At 38.8% G+C, this 14,628-nt stretch overlaps 1 protein-coding gene across 1 annotated transcript in view; it reads left to right on the forward strand.

The window, feature by feature from the left end:
- Nucleotides 1-2,368: 2,368 nt before the first annotated feature.
- Nucleotides 2,369-14,628, forward strand: part of ASB4 (ankyrin repeat and SOCS box containing 4) — an 86,029-nt gene continuing 73,769 nt past the window's right edge. Inside the window, exons 1-2 of the mRNA XM_069587465.1 lie at nt 2,369-2,630; nt 13,794-14,093. Coding sequence (XP_069443566.1) covers nt 2,444-2,630; nt 13,794-14,093 — 487 coding nt within the window. The 5' untranslated portion in view covers nt 2,369-2,443. The remainder of the gene's footprint in view (nt 2,631-13,793; nt 14,094-14,628) is intronic.

Genomic DNA, 14,628 nt, shown 5'->3' on the forward strand with positions numbered 1-14,628 from the left:
CCCATGGGGTTGCAGAATTGGACATGACTGGGCGACTGAACAACAGCAACAAATATCAGTCAAGAATTACGGTAATTCTACTTGAGTCACCTCTGAGGACATAAAAGGTATAGTTTCTTGTTCGCAACCAAGCATAGTGCTAAGGACATTGTAAACAATCAGCAAATAACTCTTTATTCATTCATTCATCCATGGTGGGCACTCAGGGCAGAAGAACGGTTTTGTTCCCTGCTTTATGGAATCTATAATTCTGCGGTTACTCTGAATTACCAAGTTATTGTTATTAATATGTTCAGTACAGAAATATATTTTATCACAAATGCAAGTTATGTTCATTGTAGATGACTTCAGAAAATAAAGAGATAAAGAAGAAACGGGTGTAATTTTAGCACTAGGAGATAAAAGCCAATGATATTTGGAAAATGATGCATGCATACAGATTTTTCTTCCCATGTATGCATTTTTATACCTAATATACATATATATAAATTATATAAGTATGGACAAATATATATTAATACACTATATAAATATATATATATTTTAAAGATATTTATATTACATTTATTATTTTATAAATTGTTATCTCATAGATATTTTTAAATAAATGTCTATCTATCTAGTCATAATGACCTAAAAATATTCCATTATATGGATATGCCATAATTTGTTTATCAGAGTTTTTACTGTTGGTCACTTATATTGCTTCTGTATTTTTTACTATTATTAACAATACAATCATTATATACATTTTTATTAATTTGTCCATCTGCTTTCTCAGGACAAATACTTTACGCTATGTAAAGCTTGAAATATTATCTCCTGAAGATTTAAAATTAAGAATATAAATAGAAATTTTAAATGTTAAAAAAGCAAAGCTGATCTACAGTACTAGAAGTCAACATAATGTTTGTTCTAGGGGGTCAGGTGAGTGGAAGGTGACATAAAGGGGGTTTCAAGTGTACCTGAACTATTTTGTGGTTGAACCTGAGGGTTGGTTACAGGGGTGTGTTCACTTTGAAAAATTCAACACACTTATGACTTGTCACTTTCTACTTTCTTACATTTATGTTGTACATCAGTGAAATAAGTAAAAATATTATGATTTGCATCCATATTTATATACTTATACATAAATTCTAAGAAGTGAATACTATTACTTTTTTAAATTTTTTAAAATTTATGTTACTAATTATACTACAGAAAGTTTACACCAGTTCTGACTCCCACAGACAATATATAAAATGTGATTTCTTTGTGTTCCAATTAAGACTATCATAATTTTTCTAATTTGTGGTGATGCATACATTTTAAAATTGAGTGTTTTTCTCTCTTACTTTATGTTTAGAAAATTTTCAGACTCATAGAAAAGTTGAAATAATATAACAGTATCTGAAATATATAATTTTATTATATAATAGTAAAAAAAAAATCATGGTCATCTTAAGTCCCTCATTGGATTTGCCAACTCTTAATTTTTTGCCACTTTTGCTTTTTCTGTCTCTATTTACACACTCATTCACTTGCTCACTCATGCATCTATGCACGTATGTATGTGTGTATATATACACATATATATGCATTTAATTTTATACTTCTGAATTATTTGATAAGAACCTTTAGACACCATGACAGTTTACCCCTTAGGAATAAGAATATTCTTCTACATAACCACAATACTTCTACCACACCTTAAAAAATTAGCAGTAACTCTATTATCAAGTAACATCTAGTCCATATAGTCCCACAACCACACCAAGAAAATCTTTTCTAACTGATTTTTTAAAAATACAAGATTAAATAAAGTTTACTCACTTGTTGCATTTAGCGGCTTTGTCTCTTTCTACCTAAAACAGAACCCCACCGCCATTACCCTACCCGGCTTTCTTGCATGATGTTGGAATTTTTAAAGTCTGTGGCACTTGATAACCTTCTGTTTGCTTTCAAATGTGTATGACCATGCTTGATTTTGTAGGCTCATGTTGCAAAATTATTATAGGTTTTCAGAAGCGCATGTATCAGCAACTGTAATAAATTTTCATTTGCAGCTATTGGTTAATCATTGAATCTCCAGTTGGGCACCAGATGTTTTTACAAAGGGGGGGAAAAAGCATTAAGAGCTTTTAAATCTTACACTATTACTCTGATTGTACAAGAAACAATGATGACATTTCAGTCTCTGAAATATATTGCCAGGATTTTCCTTCATATTGACACTTGTTATTCAATGAATTAGTATAGAACCAGTTTAAAAGGCCAGAGAGTGCAGCAGCAGCCAAGAAGGATATTTTGAAGTTTGAAATGATCCCTATATAAATAGAACGGATCAGCATAACTTTGGGATAAAATTAGCTGAGACTTTGTGGGCTCTCTAGCATGTGCCTGTTTGGTTGGCGCTGCCTGCCTGATAAAGCACAACAAAGCTTCCAGAGGGACAGGAAGGATGGACGGCACGGCTGCCCCTATCACGAAATCTGCAGCTGCCAAGTTAGTTAAGAGAAATTTCCTTGAGGCTCTAAAGTCAAATGACTTCGGGAAATTGAAGGCCATTTTAATCCAAAGACAGATAGATGTGGACACAGTTTTTGAAGTTGAAGATGAGAATATGGTTTTGGCATCTTATAAACAAGGTAAAAAAAATTATAAGGGTAATTGTAAAATCAATAGAAAATGGATTTTTTGTTTTAATGTGCACCATTAGCCACCCAAGGTAAACTGGTAGCTCTTATTGTTTCTTTAAATATATGTTTAAAAAATATTTCTAATGTAATAATTTCTTTCTCTTTAAACTAGACCAAATCATGAGCTGATATATGTATATATATGAATATATTGTTTTCTTTACTTTCCTTCTCTCTTCTTTCTATATCCCTGTGCCTGGAATTTGAAATCTTGGATAAAAATATTTAGTAATGCAGTTTTCTTCTATTTCTAGCTTTCCTTCTTCCTGTAAGTGCATAAAGCTTCTTTAGATTATGGCTAAATAGATTGCTGAAATCTAATCCAGTCACTATGACTGGCTTGGGAACAGGCTACTAACTTTGTGTTAACAGGGCCCTTAAAGATATATCATCTCTATGGGCACTTGAAGGAACAGGGATTTTTGCCCCATTTGGAGGGTTAATAAATGGATAAGGCTACACATTGATGCACCTTTATGGTCCTTGTCGTCATTTTAATGAGTTTTCAGTTCAAGTAGAAAAGGTAAAACCAGAAAAGCCAAAAAGTTAACCTTTTTTCTGTGACTATAGTGATAGCTTAAAATTGTAGATTTACTTATTACAGAGTACCTACCTTATGAAGAACTAAGGATAAGAAAAATTAGAACCAAATTTCTTTTATCAAGGGATTTTCTGGAACCCATGCTTAATAACTCAGAAATAAATTGGAAGTGAGCAGACTCTGATTTCCCAAATCAGCTAGTTAATGGGGGAATTTGAGTAGCGAGGCCATCTGGTGAGCAGACTGCAAACAAACACCATGTTCAACATCACTTCTGTTTAAACAAAATAGAGGATAAGGTCTTGTGTGCAGCATTGAGAGAGAGATAGCAATTCATTTTTTATGTTTAAAATACTTTCCATTTGTATATAAATCATCAGCATGATCAATTTTAGGAAATGAGTACTAATGGTATATATTTCTATATCAAAACACTGTCAGTTCTGAAGGAAGCATGGAATAGTTGAAGCAAGTTAGTGTTTATAATTTTTACTTGAGGATTTTATTATAAATTGGCATTGCTATTTTGACTGGAAAATAACGAAGGGGTCTGTGTTATCAAAAATGGTTGATAGAAGCTCTGTCAAGAAGAAAAAGTGTATACTATATGATTAGATTACTTTTATCTTATGTATTTGTTTAGTGAAAGACTTTCTGAATACAAATACATTCTAAGGTGTTTTTAAAAACTTATATTTAAGCCTAGAGTAAAATAACTTACATCCAAGTCAGCAGGTAATTTGTGTGACCCTGGGTTGTGAAGACTGCCTTTGCTTCTCTCCTGAGCATGCCAAATTGCGTAGATCCTGCAAAGGTTCTGAGGTGATGAGAAAGGGAGTTTTAGTGGCAGTTTACAGAGGATGCCGTTTCTCTTGCTTCCAATGGCGTCATCATCCTTGAGTGAGAAAAAAAGGCACTTTAAAATCTTTCTGTCAATATGAGCCGACTCTCTATGGTTTTCATAGAGCTAAATTTTCATTCAATCTAATGGGTGTTTTCATAGGCCTGCGAAGATGGGGCTTTCAATTAGACAGAAAGCAAATTATGCTCTCTGGTTTTGGGGGAAAAAAACAGAGCTGTTCCATTGCTATGCATGCCAGGTGAATGCAAGAAATGATAGAATTTGCAGTCATATCCTCAGAGTTTATGCAGAAAATCGTGAATGTTTGTGCACATGTGCACATGTCCACAAGCACCTGTAGAAAGAAATACACTTACTCTCTGTTTAATATGAATATGGCTATAAGACTCTGTCTCTTCAATCTTAATCCCATTTTCTTCAAAGTTTCTTCAGATATTTTCACTTGGCTTCCAGCCTAATTATCAAACCTTTGCTTTTAGTCACGAAGGGAAGTGAAGCATAGAATCCTAGTTGCTAGCCAAGCAAAGTAGACCTAAGTGACTATATCAATTTCTAAGTCACAGAGGAATTCCCAAGGACTAGTGTAGTGCTGAGCAGGCTGCACTGGTCGTTTGTTATTTAGTTAGTTAGAATTAGTTCCTTTCTGAATAATTCTGATGAATGAGACCCTTTTCTGTGTGGCCTTGAGTGGTATGTGACTGCATTAAACTTTGTGAGACTTTCTTAAATCACAGCAGACTTCTTGGATGTTGAATGCTGTTGAATTGTTATGAATTAGTTTTTTATTTTTTAAAGCACTTTTGAAAAGTTCTACAATGGAAAAGTGCGCAAATCGTAACTGTGCACTTGGTTAATTTCCAGAAAATGAACAAACGTCTGCAGCCAGCATCCAGATGAAGAAATAGAATGTTACCAGCTTACTTTTAAAGTGTGGCAGTCTTTAGGTTTTAGTTGCTCAGTCGCTCAGTCGTGTCCGATTCTTTGTGACCCCATGGACTGTAGCCTGCCAGGCTCCCCTGTCCTTGGGATTCTCCAGGCAAGAATCCTGGAGTGGGTTACCATTTCCTTCTCCACAGCTTTTAGTTATTTTTGGCTTAATAGGCATGACAGTGTATAAAATCTAGAACATAATATGCTTCCTTTAAATTTGGTTTGTGTATACTCAACGTTTGATTGTCCTGGGGAAGATCAACAGTGGTACAATTAATCCCAAATAATTTTTGTTTCTTTTAGGACATATTGTAGCACTTTACATACAATTTTTAAAAGTGATCACATTTTCACCTGAATTATGGTATGTTTAAGCCAGTATGAAAGTCAGTTTATATTTTTTTGTAAAGGCAACTCAAATCTGTTGGTGAAGAAATCAACTTGGAATCTTAACATTGCAACTCCAGATCCACAGTCTAAATGGTATACCAGTAATCAAAAATTCACCTCCTAAGCGAGTGTAACGGAGAAGGCAATGGCACCCCACTCCAGTACTCTTGCCTGGAAAACCCCATGTGGTCGCTGAGGGTCGGACATGACTGAGTGGCTTCACTTTCTCTTTTCACTTTCATGCATTGGAGAAGGAAATGGCAACCCACTCCAGTGTTCTTGCCTGGAGAATCCCAGGGACGGGGGAGCCTGGTGGGCTGCAGTCCATGGGATCGCACAGAGTCGGACACGATTGAAGCGACTTAGCAGCAAGCGCGTGTGAAGTATGGACCTGGTGAGGAAAGTGGAACAAAGTGTCTGGAAATTCACTTCTGCTGCCCTGTCTTGGAGCAGCTTCTCTCACCTGTGAGAGTGAGAACAGATTTAGAAGCTAGCTTCTAGGTCCAGATGGCGGGTGCTGCCTAACCCCAGCCCCTAATAATGATTCTTTCAAAAAAGGCTGTATTTATTTATTTATGGCTGTGCTGGTGTGCACTGCTGCGCAGGCTTTTGTCTAGCTGCAGCAAGCAGGGGCTACTCCCTGGTTGCAGTGTGCGGGCTCCTCGTTGCAGGGGCTTCTCTTGTTGTGGAGCATGGGCTTGAGGGCGTGTGGGCTTCAGTACTTGTGGCACGTGGGCTCGGTAGTTGTGGCTCAGGGCCTCTAGAGCACAGACTCAGTAACTCTGGTGCATGGGCTTACTTCTGCAGCATGTGGGATCTTCCCAGACCGGGGCTGGAACCTATGTCTTCTGCATTAGCAAGCAAAGTCTTTAGCACTGAGCCACCAGGGAAGCCCAATAATGATTCTTGGAGACATCTCGTTCTATTTTTTCAAGTATTTTAAACTTCATAGTCAAGTCTTCAGAAAAAATTATGTTTTATCAATTAAAAATATGTGTCTAACACTTTGTAAAGCAAACATTCTGGTTGGCATTTCCATTATCTCCTGGAGAATGACAGATATATGGGTCTTAAAATGAAAACAGGTAAGCTAAATGACATCTACCAGCTGACCACTTTAAAACGGGAATGATGTGAAGTAAAGTTAAATAACGAACAACTCTTAACTCCCAAATACAGTAAACAATTGAATAGTTAGGAGATGTCAATGATATACTTTATTATGAGCGAAGCACACAACATTCATAGTGAAAACAGGCCTCTAGGAAAACTCAGAGTTCTTCTCAGTAGGTGATCTCCATACTGGAAACGTGAATATCCATAAAGCTGTTTCCAGAGATTTTTCTCACCGCATGTTTTGATTCTCCCTCAGGTGTATGAGCCTTGGCTCATTAATGTTACAAGAGGAATATCATACTTATCTCTTTGGTATGAAATTCCCTAGTCAGCAAGGCTAATCAGAATCCTTTTATTAATCAGTATGATGTACTTTAAGTACTTCATTTATGGCCCACAGCCGCAGGTTCTTTGGTTGATAGTCATATTTTTAATTAAAATAGCCAATGACTGATTTCACTGAAAAACTTTCTGGCAGGTAATCTATCTACTAAGTCGCAAGAGCCTTCCAAATATCTTGAAAGCTCTTATTTTCACTCTGTTAATGAATAATCTTCTTATCACCTAATTTTCCTGTCTGCCAGAAATTCACTCTCCTGCTTTCTTATTGTCATCCTAGGATTCTTTTCCTTTCCTAGATGTTCAAACATTTTCCTTTTAAATTTTACATTGCAAGCTTACTTCCCCCCCCTTCTCCTGGGGGAACTCTGAGATTTATCCTGAAAATATTAGCTACTAAAAAATAGCCAAGAATTGTGCTCCAGTCTATAATCCTTCAGGACTGTGTAAATACGTGGACAGAGCAGAGCAAATGTCTGCTAATCCAGCCATGAGCAGTGTGTGTAACCTTTGGCTGTAATAACAGAGGCTTCTCATGTGTGGGGTTCTTTGGACTCAGATAACATTATAGCTGAAAACTGTGGCAGATCTAGGGCTTAGCTGAAGGTTTGCCAGAAATGTGTACATCCTCCCAAACACTGGAGCAGAACCAACCCCTCTTTGAAAAGATGGCCCAAATATTTCACTCCTTACCCTCTTTCCTGAGCGAGCAGGTTGTCCACTGAATGACTTTGGTTTCTGATTTAAATTAAACACACACACACACAAACACACACGCAAGAATTGGTCTGCATATTTTTGTAGCAGCTTAACTCCATTCCTTTAGAACTTTTGCCTAAAAGTGACATCGGTTTAGAGGTGGACAGCATGTAGCTTTCAGATCATTGATGGCAACTTAGAGATTTGTTGTTGCTGTTCAGCTGCTAAGTCATGTCCGACTTGTTGCAACCCCATGGACTGTAGCACACCAGGCTTCCCTGTCCTTCACCGTCCCCTGAAGTTTGTTTAAACTCATGTCCATGGACTCAGTGATACCATTCAACCATCTCATCCTCTCTCTCCCCCTTCTCCTGCCCTCAATCTTTCCCAGCACCAAGGTCTTTTCTAGTGAGTCAGCTCTTCGCATCTGGTGCCCCAAGTATTGGAGCTTCAGCATTAGTCCTTCCAATGAATATTCAGGGTTGATTTCTTTTAGGATTGACTGGTTTGAGATTTGGGGAGATTAATTATACAAACATGGGTACTTCCTGCTACTTAATCTCTGCAAGATATGTATCCTCATCTAAAGGGGAAGCTTTGTCAAGACGCCCTACATGCTGATTATCTACAGTGTTATGAAGGGGAAATTATATAAGCAGATTATGTGTCTTGGTCTGGGAAAGGTAAAAAAGTAACTATAGATGCTGTAAATCCAAGTGGGCATGGCCTGTATTTGAGAGTTCTTTCTGGGATTTTTGCCTTGGAGAAAGAATCTGCATTTTCATCTTTTTTCTTCTCAGTTAAGCTCCTTGCTCAGGCAGAACAAAGCAGAGGGCATCACTGCACATAGACTGCAGACCTGGGGTGAGAACCAAGTGGCTTACATTAAGGGGGGCAGTACCTTCCTTACCTCTGGCCCTATCAAGGGCTTTGTTCCTGGGTTTTCCTCCCCGCCCTCCTCCACCCCCCACACACACCTCATCCTGTGTGTAATCTGAGCATACAGTCAGAGGGCAGCCTGGCCTCTGCAGAGAGGAGCAGAGGGGGCCCTTTGAAAGACAAGTGCTGAGAGTGAATCACATTCTGAGTGATGAAGCCCTAGGACAGCTCTGCTGTGGAAAGAAGAGAGAGTGTGAAAGAGACTGCACAGTTAGTTAGCTGTGTTTCCGTCGTGCTGTGACCAGTGGGGGCTACATTTTGGAGGAGAGATTGTGATCTCTTGACACACCAGCATTGACACAAGGGTGTTAATAAGTGCTGCGTCACTGCGGTTTCTGATGATGGCATCACCTCACGTTTGGTCCTCAGTGAGGGTGGGTGTGGGGGAAAGGATACTCCTGTTTGTTGCTACAGGGACCCGTGGCCGCAGCCTCACTGAAGGTGGTGATTGTATGTGGGTGGCCCTTCATAGGGCCAGAGGTAAGGAAGGTACTGCTCCCCTTAATGTAAGGCTGCTTAATGTAAGGCTGCTGTGGGCTGCTGCTTTCTCTGTAGTGGGCTTTCCTGCTTTGCAAGGGCTTGAATTATGCAGAAATTCTGCCCCACTACCCCCTCCCCCCCACCAAAGTTCTGCAGTGCAGCTTTAAGATACACTGCAAGGGACCCTGGTCTGCATCTGACAATCTGTCTTCTTCCTAATCTCTCCACTCAGCTCCCTTGGGGCACCAGCTCAGGCATCTTGCTGTCACCCACCTACAGGAACATTCTTAACGCCCAGGTTCCTTTCTAAGAGAGGTGAGTTGTAGGTGCATTTCAATTTAAGGAGTCAGCTGAATTTTAAGACCTGGCCCTCTCTGAGCCCAGTTTACTGGTTAATGAGTATGATGATGAGAGACACAGATGTAACTGAGAGGCCAAGGACGACTGATTCATGTAATAAACAGGCCGGATAGATTCTCTAGGTGCTATTGGGAATTTAGGGGGAAGAAAAAAAATCAACAAGCAAATGTATTTCCATATCAAAGTGTGACATACTACAGATGAATTCAGAATCTTCTTTCTTTCCTCATGATTTGTGAGGCTAGGTTGGCACTACACCTAGTCTGATTCCACAAAGACAAAGACAGATGGAAACCCTGCATTGCAGATACCCTGAGTCCATTAGCTTGGACTGAAGCAGGCGTCTTACAGCTCTAGCAGGCTGAAAAAGTGGCAGTTTTCTCATCTGGAAAATGAAAGGCTTGGACAGGATAACCTTCCCTCCAGCGCTAGCATTCTGTGTTTCTTTGATTTTACATCAAAATGGTGTTTTCTTAATCAGCTCTCTGCTGCTTCCTTTTTGAGATCATTTTTCTTCCCATTGCAGAAGCAGACATGAGTTTCCAATCAGTTGCTGCATAGAGCTGCCTAATCTTTGTTGCTAATCGGTAGGCAAAACAAACTCTGGTTTTCAGATCTGGAACCAGCTTCTTTGCAAGAGAGTTAGAAGAAGCTGTCCTTCGCAAATTGCTTGTAGAGGAAATTTGAATATTAAGATGACTAGGCGAATTGAGAGAGTAACATTGAAATATATATATTACCATATGTAAAATAGACTTGTTCGGTCGTGCAGTTGTGTCTGACTCTTTGTGACCCTGTGGACTGCATGCAGCATGCCAGGCTTCCCTGTCCTTCACCATCTCCAAAGGGAATTCGCTGTATGACACACGGAACCCAAAGCCAGCGCTCTATGACAACCCAGAGGGGTGGGATGGGGGTGGGAAGTGGGAGGGATGTTCACGAGGGAGGGGACATATGTATACCTATGGCTGATTCATGTAGATGTATGGCAGAAACCAACACAATATTGTAAAGCAATTATCCTCCAATTAAAAATAAATAACTTTTAAAAAATGGGAAAAATTAAATCATGTCATCAGCAAAAAACATCATAAAAAAAGATGACTAGATATTGGTGTTAAGTGATTCATTCCTTATCAAAAGCAGGTTGCATACCATTATAGCTTAATAACTATGTTTGGAGCATGGATTCAGCATACACAATTAAATGGAAATGTATATATGAATACTTGCAAATATATTGTATATACATATCTGCATATCTATATGTACATGTCTGTTTACACACACACACAAACATAGGCACAGGCTTGATCCTTCCCAGCCCAGACTGTCTGTGACACTATTGCCTCTGCCAGGGAAATTCCATATCACCAAATACCTTCCCTTTTCAGCGTCTGAAATCTGGAATTAGTGTCTTAGAACATAATTCTTTTGTATGAATACAGATTCCTACATAAGTTCAGGTAATCCTAAGAAGGTCATACTTTAAACAATCCTCAGTCTATTAGACCTTCATGTAAATTAACTTTGGATTTCTTTTTAAAGAACAACTTTGGATAAGGGAAGAGTTGGAGAAAGAGAAAGTGAAATGATCCTAGAATTTCGAATGAGATGAAGAGATTAAAATGTGTGTGAGAGGGAGTGTGTGTGAGTGTGTGTATGTGTGTCTAGGTTGGAGGGAAGGCTGTAGAAAAGAAAAAACTTCAAGCTGAGAGTATTCATTCCCTCAGGATTAATCAGCATTGTGCATGACCTCTTTAAATTATTTTCCCCCCTGGACAGGGCACCTAGTTTATTTTTTTTTATTTTTATAAATAGTAGTATACACACAAGGGGCTAAATTTAAAAGCTTAAAGGGAGCATTCAAGGACAAGTAAATCTATGCTATTGTCCCCCAGGCCCCAGTTCTTGGAGGCCACCAGTGCAACCAGTTCCTTGTGTTGGGTGTTTATAAATATTTTCTTACATATTAGCATTTATGCACACTCTTCAGCTCCCTGCTTATCTCACTTGATAATGTATCTTGAGATTTTTCCGTATCAGTATACACAGGACTGCCCCCTTCTTTATGATAGCTGTACAGTGTTCCACTGTGTGGATGTGCATGCTTTATTTAAACAGTCTCCTGTTGATGAAGACTGAGGCAGTTTCCTATCACTAACCATTAAGAACAATGCTGTAGTACACTGCTTGTTGTCCTGGGTCAGGTTGCTAAGATTCGTAACTGCCAGGAACTTCATACTCTCCATACCGAGTTCAATGCAAGTAGTGTTGCTGAGAGTTGTGTAATACAGTGGCCCTTATATGGCATTTCACACATGAATGAATGTACTTCCAGGATAAATACCCAGGAGTGGCACATAGGTAGCACTTTCCCTTATATGAGAGAATTTTAATACCTGATCACCAGGCTCACCTTTAATGTGGTCATCATCTTCTGAATGCCTTGCAAATGTTCATTTTTGTTGCCCAGAAGTACTCACAATATTTTAGATTTATTCTGACCTCATCTATCAGTGAAGAATACAACTTTTACTTCTTTTGTTCTGGGTGCTACACTTTTATTAATGTAGTTAAAGATTGTACCCGCTTTTGGGCAGCTTTATCTCACTGTTGGCTCATTTTGAGATTATTGTCAACTCACATCCCTAGGTTTTTCCTCAAATAAATTACCATTAAATCATAATCTTCCTACCTTGTACTTGTATAGTGGAATATTTTTACCACTTAAAAACAAACTTCTGATTTACCGAAGTTAAAACGTATTTTGTTGTTTCAGCCCTAGAGTTTCTTCTGAGCTGTCAGGTTATGTCTACGTCTTCAACTTGCCATGAAATGTTCCATCTTTCTGTACCTGTTTTTCGTTCCCCACTCATAGTGAGCATGATGCCATGGCTCTGGGTATTGACATTGAAAAAAAAATGTTATAAAGTTATCTCTGATGAGCCTAGAGCCTATTACACAGAAAGAAGTAAGTCAGAAGGAGAAAGACAAATACTGTACATTAACTCACATATATGAAATCTAGAAAGCTGGTTCCAATGATCCTGTGTACAGGGCAGCCAAGGAGACACAGACATAAAGAACAGACTTTTGGACTCAGTGGGGAAAGGAGAGGGTGGGATGATTTAAGAGAAGAGGACTGAGACACGTGCATTCCCCCATGTGAAATAGATGGCCAGAGGGATTGTGATGGGGGAAGCCAGCGCTCTGTGGCAATCTGGAGGGATGGGGTGGGGAGGGAGGTGGCGAGGGTGTGTTTAGGACGGAGAGAACACTCTGTGTGCCTATGGCCAGTGCGTGTTGATCTATGGCCAACACCATCACAATATTGTAAAGTATTATCCTCCAATTTAAATAAATAAATTCAATAAAACATAGACACACAAAGTTATTTTTGTTACAGCTTGTCAAGACGGCAATTTTTGGACACTTGGAATAAAGGACTAGCTCAGTGTTTAGAAGTCAGAGGTAAGGGGGAAAAAGGAAAAAGAGAGAGAAAGAAGAAGTGAGAGAGAGAGAGAGAGAGAGAGAGAGAGAGAGAGAGAGGAGTTGGGGTGGGGTGGGGTGGGGTGGGAGATTTCCGATAACTAATGGGAAAAATTTAAGATCTCAGTTCTAGAAACAACTGTGGTTCTCCTGACCAACTAATTTGTGTATATGCTTGTGCTTGCAGGCATAGTTAATTGTGTAACACATCATGTTTTCTTGTTTATTTTGGCTGCTGGGAAGTTCAGAGGAAAATTTTACAGTGTGGTTCTAGCATATGGAACACAGTTAACACAGTTCATATTTATTTTGGGCACCTATCTGACCCAGGACCTCTTTTTACTTTCCTACCTTATTTTTCCCATTGCTCTTATTTTGTAGATCACTTTTTAAAAATCTTGTATTGTGTAAAATTTGTAAGCTGCTGTAAATTCTTTAATTCTTCTTCAGAAAGAGGTGTTGTATAAACTGATAGGCAAATAAAATCTTGGTGTGACAAATATTCTAAAGACATCAAATACATTCACACCTTAGCTTGACAGCAGCAACAACTAGAGGGAAAAAGCACTGTGATGGAATGTAAATTACAAGCTTGTAACAGCTTTGAAATCGCTCAAGATAATGATTGGGAGTTAAAAAAAATTCTTTAATAAACATCTCATGTAAGATAAAATGCAATCACATAAATGAAGTCTCAAACAGAAACACTTTGGACAGGTGGGAAGGGAAAGTAAACAAAGGAACAAGATAATAGGGAATAGTAAAGACAGTGAGAACTTGAGAGCCCCAGTCCTGTTTAAATAACCCAAAGAGGCTACTAAGCTAAACATTAGCGGACCCAACAGCTGCTAGTTATAAGTTCCAAATCATTCCCCCAGTTTTATAAATGTGTAAAAGCCCCCACTAAGCAGGGAGATATCCTAGGCTAATCCGAGGCTAAGCTTTCTTTCCCTTTCTTTTCCAGGTTATTGGTTGCCTAGTTACAAATTAAAGTCTTCCTGGGCCACGGGCCTGCATCTCTCTGTCCTGTTTGGTCACGTGGAATGTCTTCTGGTGCTCCTGGACCACAACGCCACGATCAACTGTAGACCCAACGGGAAAACCCCTCTTCACGTGGCTTGTGAAATGGCCAACTTGGATTGTGTTAAGATCCTCTGTGATCGTGGAGCAAAGCTCAACTGCTACTCCTTAAGTGGACACACAGCTTTGCACTTCTGCACAACTCCAAGCTCCATCCTCTGTGCCAAGCAACTGGTTTGGAGAGGTAAGCCTATCTGGGTGGCTGACCTTGTCATCTACTTGCGTGGTTATGGTTTTGGAAATTGGTGATCCTTACTTACATCAGGCAATGTCATTAACAGTACATATCTCTATGCATAAAGCCTAATTTGGGGGCCCTAAAAATACATAGAGAGATGGATGGTTGTGTTTGCCCAGGTCCTTCAGTGATGATCGTATTGAAATCTTACTACTGTTTTAACTGTAGGAGTCTTCTTAATCTACACACTTATTACTAATAACAAATATTTATTAGCTCCTGTGATGTCAGGTGATGTGCTAATAAGTAAGTAAAAAGAGAAAACAGTTTCTGCTCTCTTGGAGCTTATGTTCTAGGATGGGAAGTGAATATTGAGAAAATAAATTCATAAGTACATAATTATAAGTTGGGAAAGGGCAAAACAAGGTGGTATGAAAGAGAATGTCAGGAATAAGCTGGTATAAAATGTATAAAGATTTCTCCAAAGATACAATATGTAAGCTGAAACTTTATAATGAGAAGGAATTGACCTTTAAAAACA

Source organism: Ovis canadensis, chromosome 4, assembly GCF_042477335.2.
Source record: "Ovis canadensis isolate MfBH-ARS-UI-01 breed Bighorn chromosome 4, ARS-UI_OviCan_v2, whole genome shotgun sequence".
Taxonomy (NCBI): domain Eukaryota; kingdom Metazoa; phylum Chordata; class Mammalia; order Artiodactyla; family Bovidae; genus Ovis; species Ovis canadensis.